Genomic DNA, 11006 nt, shown 5'->3' on the forward strand with positions numbered 1-11006 from the left:
TCATTCTGCCAAGGTCCATTGTCAGGAATTCTAGTACACCTATTTTTGGCTTTTAAACTTCTTGTTTTTAATTTTTGTGTGTGTGCCTGTTTTATTGGACTCTAGGCTGAAACCATTTAATTTTTCTGGAATATACTTGTGTTCCGAACCTGTCTCTCCTCCAGTTCGGCTGTAATTTCTCTTGTTTTAACTATATGCAGAGACACCTTGTTTTACTGACATCCCTGGCAGATGCCCTTGTCTGACCTTCATGCTCATCAGTAGCTGTCAGCTATCCCCAATCTCCTAATATTTGCTATTACAGAGGCACATTCATTCTTATATTTGGTATTTCCAGTCTTTTTAATAATATTATTTAAGGTGTGCGTACCTGTAATGAAGTGGAGTGGTTTTGTTATGCTGGAGGTTTGTACAAACAGTATTGTAGGAATCTTGAGTAACATAATAAAGATTTAATTAATGCTAGGTTTTCAATCAGAAGTATTTCAATAGGATTATTGGGGAAAATAACATTTTATATAATAGGTTTTTATTAAAAATTAGTATATACCTATATTTTTTAAATAAAAGCATGTAGAATATTGAAATCAGTAATGTGGACATGTATATTGTAGAGCGGTGGAGCATGGTGATTTGATTTGTTCACAACCGCCTTAAGCACAAGTAACGCTTTTCTCTCTGTGTCTGTTTAAAGGAATTCCTCCTCCTAGAGGGGTGCTACTGTATGGTCCCCCAGGTACTGGGAAGACCATGATTGCCAGAGCTGTTGCAAATGAAGTGGGAGCCCACGTTTCAGTTATTAACGGTCCTGAAATTATAAGCAAGTAAGTTCATCTAATTTATTACATCAGTAACTTAGAGACATTGGGCCAAATTCTGTACAGGCTTATATCCATTGGAGTTGCACAGTGTATAAATATGTAGAATTGGGTCCAGTATATATGTCCCAAGTCTCAGAAGTTCATGGGAATGGGATTATGCTGCTTATTGTTCTAGAGTGAAAATTATAGTTGTCAGCTCCCAGTGAAATGAAGTAACAGGAGGCTGTTTTCATCATTCCTTTGAAGAGGAATCTTATCTAGTATAGTACAGAGAGGTGTGTATGGCAGTGGAATGGGAAAAAAGGAAATAATTTGATAAATAATTAGAAAGATAATTAGAACTGCATCTGCATGCCAGTTGTATGTCCAACAAGGAAAAAGGACTGTTTGTTAAAGCACAGTAAAATAAAGGGAAAAATGAGTCTATAGATGAGAATTTGTCCAGGTAGCATTGGTTTAGTTGTGGAAAAATTGGAATCTCTATGACCTAGATAGAGAGAAACTGTTCCCCCTAATTTTTGCTGGCTACAGATGGGTCATATTTTTAAAAAAGGATAAATTTTGCCTTAGTCTCTTATCCCAGTGGAAATGCAAATTTAAAATAACCTTTGTGACAAGCCACACATTCTCTGGGATGCTTTGAAGGTTTGAACACCATCTTGTGGAAACTCAAGGAATAGAGTCTTGCCCCAACTTGGAAAACAATAAAAGTTCTGTTACTAAAATATTGTGATTGTTTCAGGTTTTATGGTGAGACTGAATCAAGATTACGACAGATATTTGCTGAAGCCTCTCAACGGTACATTCATTTTAGATCATTCTGATTACACACATGTTCATGTGTGTAATCATATAATCAAATAATTTTGATATTATTGTGTAAAGAAAAGCTTATGAAATTCTCTGGATTGTAATATTTTTCCTGCAAAGGTATTTTAAATGTAGATAAGTTTTATTTATATACAGCTTGGCGCAAAGAAGAGAAATCTAATGTACAAATTTTATGTTTTTGGTCCCTTATTATAAATGCAATGTCATTTAAGGAGGCTGTTGTATATTATTCTAAACCAATTAGCATGTGTCCTAAATAAAATATTAAATTCTCATCCTAGTTGGCGTTAGAACTCAAAACTCTCATTTCCAATAGAAAGGAACCCAAGCTAGATAGATTGGATCCAGATCCGAAGTTTGTTTACATTCGTTCCAAGGCTGTTTAGATGCAAAGATTTAATTTGGGATGATTTCTAATTTCCAGTGGAAATGTTCTGCCACCTGAGCCAAAAGAGAGACTCATTTAGCTTAAATCAGAGAAGCCCATCTTCTGTTTTACCCATATTTCATCATAGAAACAGAATGGTAGAAAGTTGTCACTGACATTATTGAGCGGAAAAACAAAAATCTGGTTAAAATCTTACAGAATTTTAATATTGTGTGTTTTTTGAAAAACCTGTTGGTGTGGACATGAAAGTTGTGATTACTATAGGCATGTAGTATGTACTTAAGTGTTTTTAATGGCTATCTAAACCATGTGTGACTGCACCTATAGGGCCAGATTCAGTACTAAAATATTTTCACTCAAGTTTAACCAATAGAATTGTAAACTAAATTCATTTGGAGGGCCAAATTCAACCGAGGAAGGAGCAAGAGAGAACCCAGCTTGACTTTTAGGTCCCAGTTTAAGTTTGCAGGGACAGCAACTAGAAAAGCCAATTTTTTACTTATAAGCAGAATAAAGTCAGTATAGAATCTGAGAACAATAAACATGGAATCACAGAATGCAATTATTTTACATATATTGGAGCAGAAACATACTTCAGGCCTGAAAGTTTCAGTCACCTTGGAGATTTGGATACCCATTAATTTTAATGGGAATTGGGTGTCCATATCCATTAGTTTTGAAAATCGAAGCCTAAATGTTTTAAATGCTACTATGTACAATTGGCAGATAAGTTGCTTTTATTTATTTTTCTTTCAGTCGTCCATCAATTATATTTATTGATGAGCTGGATGCACTCTGTCCGAAGAGAGAAGGGGCTCAGAATGAAGTAGAAAAAAGAGTTGTAGCTTCATTACTAACATTGATGGATGGCATTGGCTCAGTAAGTAAAGTATATTGATACAATTAGTGTATTAAGGGGAAGAACTGAATAAACTGTATTAGGTTTTGTAGCACAGTCAGGCCAGCATAAGATGAATCAGAAGAAACTTTTAGACTAATATCCTTATTGAATTTAAGGGAAAAGAAAGAGAAGACGTGTGTCCCTTACTAACTATAGATAGGTTTAATACTAAAAGTGATTTCCTTCAGTAAATTACATTTACTTTAACAGAGTATCGCACCATATTGTTGTGACACTTATAGAAATTAAACCTTATATAAAAAATATATAATGTGTGTGTATTTTGACATTCAGAGACATTTTTGAATTGCAAGAGAAAAGGGTATATAGCTTCTTCCATTTGCTTTTTGTCCTTCCCCATCTCCCACTTTTCTGATTGTTTTGGCAATAAATGTAAGACTTCAGAGGCATCTTTTTATCAAGTCAAAACAGATACCAGATTATTTGGAAATTAAATGAAAATATGAAAATACTGTTGGTAGTGGTGTTTTTTTTTTTTTTTTGGTCTGGCCTGGATTGCTGAGGGATCCAAAATCCACATTAAGATACCCTTTCAGTTCCCATACTAAATTTTTTAGGGCCTTATTGACTTCAATGATCTTTCAAAGGATAGTAGGAGTGTGAGGTCTGTGTCTTTCTGCACAGAGTTAGAAGCAGTGTGTATAAAAATCTTGTGGATGTTAACTGCAAGTTTCCCTTAATTTCCTGCATAAAGTTTTGGCAGCTCAAATAGCCCTCTATATAAGGCTACAGGGAGGGGATATTTCCTATTAGTAAAGACCAATGGATCTTCTTTCTAAGGATAGTTTTTTTTGGAGACATTCTGAACACCACACTTTCAAAACTCTCTCTTAACAAATAATAGCACTACTTAGCTCTTCATCTATAGAACCACTTTTCAGATGGGGAAACTAAAGAATGGAAAGGTGGAGAGAGTTGAGTAAGGCCGCTCAGCAGGATAATGTGAGTGTGGCTAAAACATAGGTCTTACGATTTCCAGTCCAATACCCTGCTACTGCATGTTGGTGCCTCCGACTTCATAGACTTGTAGACTTTAAGGTCAGAAGGGATCATCATGATCATCTAGTCTGACCTTCTGCACATTGCAGGCCACAGAACTCACCCACCCACTCCTGCAATAGACCCATAATCTCTGTCTGAGTCACTGAATTACTGTATATACTTGTTCATAAGTCGAATTTTTTTTAGTAAAAAAGGGAAGCACCAGAGAAGGGGGTCGGCTTATGAACGGGTATAGAGAGGGAGAGGTGGGACACAGCCCCTCTTCCCAACAGAGGGAGCAAGGAGAGGCAGCACAGTCAGAAGGGAAGAAGCGGGGCCAGAGTCTCTCCGCTTCTGGCCACGCTGCTCTCCCCCCAGCCTCCGAAGCAGCTGCAGCTCTGGGGCTTGCAGGCTGCAGCTGTGCTGCTCGGCCCCGCCCCCCAGAGCAGGCTGTGGCTGCGCCGCCCGGGCGCCAGAGCATGCTGCGGCTGTGCCAACCGGCCCAGCCCGCTGGAACATGCTGCGGCCGCGCCTCCTGGTCTGGCCTGCCGGAGCAGGCTCAGCCGCGCTTCCCAGCCTGCCGGAGCAGCTCCAGCCAGGCCAGAGACATCCTCCCCAGATAAGGTGGGAAGAGATGAGATGGGGAGAGTGTGGGAATCCTGGGCTAGGGGTGGGGTCATGTGGGGAGTGGTCACAGGGGTAATTCCCCTGACCCCCAGCTTCCACACCCCCACCCCAATTTCCCTACCAGTTGTTGTCCCGGCCCGTCAGGGTAAGCAGCTGGGGCACCGGGACACTTTGTTTACTTAGGTTTACCTCCATGCCTGCGGATCCTCAAGGTAAACAAACCATCTTGGCCCATCAGCGGCTTATCCTGATGGCCCCGGAGCCAAAGTTTGCTGACCCCTGAATTATAGGGTTGGTTTATGAACGGGTCACACAAATTTTCCATTTTTACTTATCCATCTTGTGGGGGTCCGCTTATAAACGAACCAGCTTATGATCGAGTATATACGGTACTCAAATCATGATTTAAAGACCTTCCCAGTCATCACCCTAGAACAAATGTTCTGACACATACCACTAAATCAGATCCTCTTCCAAGAGGAAGATCATTTTCATTGTCTGGAAATATGTAGTTAAATACAGAGTGAGCCCCACATTTTTGGAGAGGGTAGCCTTTTCTTTTATAAGTCAGAAACCAAATCTCAGCCTTTCCATCCCTGTTTCAAAATAGATCACAGTATGTTATGATTATCCTAAGGAGTAGTACCGTGCTGGAGGAAGTCTGTCTGTCTGTCTCTTGGCCTAATGGGCATGGAATACCTTGTAAAGAGATGAGTCCTTTCTCTTTTATCTGGGATTACTTCATTCATTAATTTCTGCTCCGTTTCTCTCTTTCCCCCTCCCCTCCCCCCCAAAGTGTCACCTTAGGGGTTTTTTTTTTTTTTTTTTTGCTCACTTAAAAAAAGGAGGAAAATATTATTTATTATGATTATTAATGTAATAGTGTTACCTCCTTGAAATACTTTAGTTTCAAAATCTTAAATTTGTTTTAGCTTTAGTGCTTTTAGTTTTTCTCATATTTCCAGAGAAAAATATTCTCTTAATAAACTTTTAAGAATAAAAATACTGGAGGAGGGTGGAGGTGCTTCTGGATCTTAATGAGTGAATCAGTTAATCAATTGTAAATTCTCTTTGGAAACTCTATTTGCTACTTTACATTGACTAACCTGAAAGATGTATATTTGTATACTCTTTATGGGCTAGTCCAACTAGAGGCTTCTTCTGTTTGCTCTGGACAGTTTTAATTTCTGTATTGCTTCCTTCTCTTTGATTGTCTGCCTGAGTATATTCATCAGAGTAATGGCCGCCATCTTGGGTGATTTGAGGCGGCAAGGACTGTCATACCACTTGGCTCATTTGGGCCAGAACATTAAACCTGACCCAGAGAGCAGCATCCAAGATTTTGTAGAAATTTGACTTCCTGGGATTAGAAAAAGAGCTCCTTCCCCCTTCATTAAGGAGATTAATCCATCTGGAGCTATAGTAGGTGTAGCCAAAGGAGAAGATAAAGAAGGTTATAGATGTTACTTCTGAGATGAGGTTAGAGGAGATAAGCATGACAATCTAGAGGATTACTGGAACCCATTGTAGTCCATTATGTGGTGTTGTCTGTTTAATGAGAACTACAGCTGGTCAGGATTTTTCTGTTGCAATGATTTTACAAAGGAAAAATCAGTTTTCTGGAAAATTTGAAATTTTTGTGGGATTCTCCCCCCCAAACACACACACACACAGTTTTTCAATATTTCTGTAGGGGAAATCAATTTTTTTTAATTTTGGGTCATTTTGATCTGAATCAAAATATTTTGGTTTGTTGAACTGACCTGAAACAATTTTTTGGGGGTCAGCTCAATATTAAACTTCATTTCCCTATTATAGTGAATTGTCCCATGGGGATTATAGTTCATATTCCCATATTCTCCTTTGGGCTGTGTTCTCTGATATGATTATATTGCCCAACATGCAACACTATCTTTCCTGGGACTCAGCAGCATGGTGCCTCATGGTAGTCACATATATTGAGGTGCATCATGGAAGATGTAGTCTGGCCAGGGAGCCTGGCCTATAAGGAGGATGGAGGCATCAGGCTCCTGAACTACAGCTCCCATGAGGCAATGTGCTACAATAGGAAAATGCAGTTTAATGTTGAGCTGACTCAAAAAAAAAAAAAAAAAAAGTTTCATGTTAGTTCAGCAAACCGAAAAAAGCGTTCTGAATTGAAAATGTTCAGAACTCTGCATCCTGTGAAAAATTAAGGTATTTCAACTTTTTCTCCAATTTCGGACAAAAACAAATGTTAAAATATAGAAATTTCCTGTGGAACTGAAATTCTTTTGCTCAGCTCTAATGGGAACAATGCTGTCCTCCCCAACTTGATACCAGGGGCTCAGTTCCTGTCCCAAAAGTTCCAGCACATGATGATTCCTCATCTGATGAGTTGTAAGGTGCTGTGTGTGTATTAATACTACTTACTCTTTTGGGGTTAGAAGAAGGCTCTAGTTTGCTATCTGAACAAATACATAAGCATGTGTAAATTGTGAGGTCTTTAACACCGTTTTAAAATCTAACTTGTTTTTCTATTTGTTTGTCTCATTAGGAAGACAGTGCAGGGCAACTTTTGGTACTGGGCGCTACAAACCGTCCGCATGCACTGGATGCAGCGTTACGCAGACCTGGGCGTTTTGATAAAGAGATAGAAATCGGGGTCCCCAATGCCCAAGACCGATTCGACATCCTCAGAAAACTTCTTAATAAGGTTCCTCATCTGTTGACAACAACAGAGTTGGTGCAGCTGGCTGATAGTGCACATGGCTATGTGGGAGCAGACTTGGCAGCCTTGTGCAAAGAAGCAGGTAAGGTATGCTACTAGTCCCACTGAAAGTTCACTTACTCTAAAAATCCACCAGACTGCTAATGGTACACACAGTACATCTCACAGAGTGACTCAAAACAATGAAATCTTTTCTGTTTTCATATTTTTGTAAAATTTTATAACAAAATCCACAAAGGGCTTTAGAAAGTTAACAGACTATTGGGAAACTGGGGTAGTTAAGGGGGTTGGTAATGGGATCTGGAGCCTCTTGCTTTCCTGCCAACAGTTTGACTTTAGCCCAGGCTGTTTGAGACCAAAAGTTGTCGTCATCTCATGACTGTTCCCATGTGGCTGTTCTCAGCCCCTTTTTCACCATTGACACTTTTGTTGTCTGGTCAAGGACTAAGTGGACATGAAGACTGAAATACTCTCTCCCCACTAGAGGGGAGTAGTATGAGAAATATTGGTTGTCTGCTGCCCTAGCCATATTGTTCTATGGACAAAGAGAGAGCCTCCACACTGCCAGATCTTTAACAGGCACTTAAAATATTTTTAAAAATAATAATTTAAAAAAAAAAAAAGATGTTGACTGTCGGAATCCTCATGTCATTTTTAGCTTAGTATATAAAAAGTCTCTTGTAAGCTGTTGGCCAGTGCATTGAATGGATTGTGACTGTTTCCAAGTATTCCTAAGAGCTTCTCTGCTCTTTCCTCAGTAAACAAAATTGTGAGGCACTAAGAGAGTTATCCTCACAATGCATTCTGGGTTGGATACACTGGGGAATGTTTAAAAGCAAACCTATTTCTGTTTTTAATGAAAAATTATAGAAACTTTCAGTTTTTCATTTTTTCAAAAACAAGGGTTTATAACATTTAAATATCAGGCTTTAAACTGCCCTTAGAGCATTTAAAAAAAACACCCCATAATTATTGTCAGAACATGACTAATATTATACCTGCACCTTTTTATTCAACAGAGTTTTGCTAAAAGTAGTAATGGAATAGAGCACCGGATTCTATTCTGACCCATGCATCGTGAATGAAATTCTGTTAAGCTTGCAGAATTGTTGTTATGGGGATAATGCATAAACCAGAAAGATCTATACTTGATAATCAGAGTTTACAGGGCTGTCTGTCAAATATTCATCTGTTGATTTGTGTACAGATGAAATGAAGAAGATAAATATGGACGTTTGGTGTCATTTTAAGAGTCACTTTGCAGGCTATAACCATGCTTTAAGCTCTTTTGTAAGCTAGCAATCATTCTTTTTCAAACAAACAAAAAACTCGGCTTCTCTCCCCCCGCCCCCGTTCTGATTTGAAAAATCTCAGTCTGAGTCCCCCCTCTGTGGACATTGAGGTCCACATTTCAAAGGTGTTTCAACCCAGTCTCTACTTGTGTACATGCAACTTTTCTCTGTGATCTTGGGCACTTATTTTATGCATTTTTAAAGGATGATTACCCAGTCTTTTTAGATCTATGGATGGACCGCATGGCATAAATATAAAGTATCTTAATTATTATGCAGACCTCTATGCTTTTGTTGTTGTTTGTATTACAGTAGTAATACAAATAGAAACAATTTACCAATTTTTTTCCGTAAAAAATAAACATTGAATCTTTGTTATAATGATATTTGCAAATTGTTATCCTGGAGTGACCTCTGCTGGAAGAAGATGCAGTCCTGCCCATGAAGCTGTGTGCAGGCTAGTTGTATTTTTCCTCCTCAAAGAATTAAAAAAAAAAAAAAAAAAAATGACTTTTTGGCTTAGAGACTTACAGGAAAGGAATTAAATACCTTTTTATTTTATTTATTTTTATTTAACAGCAGTGTCTGTTTTTCCTGATGATGAATTTTATCATTTTTGAATGTGTACTTTGCAAAGAAAAGTCATTAAGTATCTTTCTGAAGCTTGTAAAAATATATGGCATATTCATCACAGATATATAAAAGTGAGAGATGGAAATGATCTGCCTACACAGTATATAGCCCACCCGGTTACCCGTGAAGACTTCTTCTGGTACATTTTCCAATGTTTTCTTCTGTCTTATTTTGAAGTCCCAAGCAATGGGCTTGTACCACTTCTCTTAGGAGACTATTCCACAGTCTAGTACATCTTACTGTCCAGGAGTGTTTCCTGATATTCTGCCTATGTTTTTATAGATTAGTGTGATCCCATTATTTCTTGTTATGTCCCTGTATAACACATTAACTCTCCTTCCTTGGTGTTTACACACTTCAGATGTTTGTAGGCTGTTGTTATATCCCCCCATCACCTCATTCATTACTTAACCAAACTATAAATATTTAGCTCTTTTAATCTTTTCTCATAAATAAGTCCTTCCAGCCTCCTGATAACGTTTGTTGTTTGTTCTCTGAACTCCCTCCAATTTGTCAAAAACCTTTTTGGTAATGTGGTGCTCAAAATTGAACTCAATATTTTGTGTATATTACAGCACAAAAAGCTGCATAAACATGTAGTTAAGATTGCTTAATGCGTTTCTAAATAATCCAAACAGTTAAAAATTGGAGAATCTTCTGTTAAGGTTCTTTCACCGTTTTAGAAATACATGCTACTTTCAGTCAATACACTTGCATATGAGTACAAATAAAAAATGGGAATTCACATGACCACTTTAATTTTGACCACAAAAAATATAAATTCAATGTATAGTATATAGTAGTAGTATTTATTATTTGTACTGAGATATTACCAAGAGGCGCCAGTTGAGAATCAGGGTCCCAGTGTTCTAGGCATGCTACATATACATTTATGATGGAAAGACAGTTGCTGCCCTAAAAATCTTGCATCTAAATATAATTATGTGCTCACAACAAGTTTAAGCTGCTTCTCGAGAACTCTTCATTCTTAACAATTATATTGAAAACCTACATAATTTTATATGTATGCTATTTTCATGAGCAGAAGGTAATCTGTTTATGATATGGTAACCCAGTGCTATTGTAGGCCAAGCTGTGCAACTGCACATATAATTAAGGTTGCCTATGACATTTCATTATATGCCAGTTTTTTCTAATGGCTTGTTTACATGGGGACACTCAGGAAAATTAATCCAAATTAACTAATAGTGTGAATGGAAAGTGGATTAGTTAAAATGCATTAAACTCCTGCGTGGACACCATCATTTAGAATTAAAGTGGCCTTAGTTCAGTTTACTTTAATTCACTTGAATTATGAGATATTTAAACATAATAAATTTTGGGTTCTTATTATTTGCCCTTCTTATTTTTGACCCTTTTAGATACATGGGGGACACATTTTCAAGCTTTGCGTCCAAGAGGGCTAGAAATGTACTTAAGTTTTTAAAAATGAAGCCTGAGATTATCACTAATCTCCAGGGTGGATTGATTTTAAATCAAGGTGATTTATATCCTGATTCAAATCTCCAAGTTGAAAGACTCAACTAAAATCGATTATTTAAATTTTTCCATGTGTATTTCAGTTACGGTATATACTCGTTCATAAGCCGAATTTTTTTAGTAAAAAAGGGTATAGAGAGGGAGAGGTGGGACGCAGCCCCTCCCCCCAACAGAGGGAGCAAGGAGAGGCAGCACAGGCAGCAAAGCCAGAAGGAAAGAGGCGGGGTCAGAGTCTCTCTGCTTCTGGCCACGCTGCTCTCCCCCCAGCCTCCGAAGCAGCTGCAGCTCCGGGTCTGGCCCA

The 11006-nt window shown here is 38.1% G+C and overlaps 1 protein-coding gene across 3 annotated transcripts in view; it reads left to right on the forward strand.

Annotated features, from left to right (window-relative positions):
* SPATA5 (spermatogenesis associated 5) overlaps window positions 1-11006 on the forward strand; it is a 281723-nt gene that overhangs the window by 12404 nt on the left and 258313 nt on the right. For all 3 annotated transcript variants that reach the window (XM_024212863.1, XM_024212871.1, XM_024212879.1), the window contains exons 6-9: window positions 695-824; window positions 1564-1620; window positions 2797-2920; window positions 7107-7362. In XM_024212863.1, coding sequence (XP_024068631.1) covers window positions 695-824; window positions 1564-1620; window positions 2797-2920; window positions 7107-7362 — 567 coding nt within the window. The remainder of the gene's footprint in view (window positions 1-694; window positions 825-1563; window positions 1621-2796; window positions 2921-7106; window positions 7363-11006) is intronic.

The sequence above is a fragment of the Terrapene carolina genome, unplaced genomic scaffold (assembly GCF_002925995.2).
Source record: "Terrapene carolina triunguis isolate 2854851 unplaced genomic scaffold, T_m_triunguis-2.0 Scaffold66, whole genome shotgun sequence".
Lineage (NCBI taxonomy): Eukaryota > Metazoa > Chordata > Testudines > Emydidae > Terrapene > Terrapene triunguis.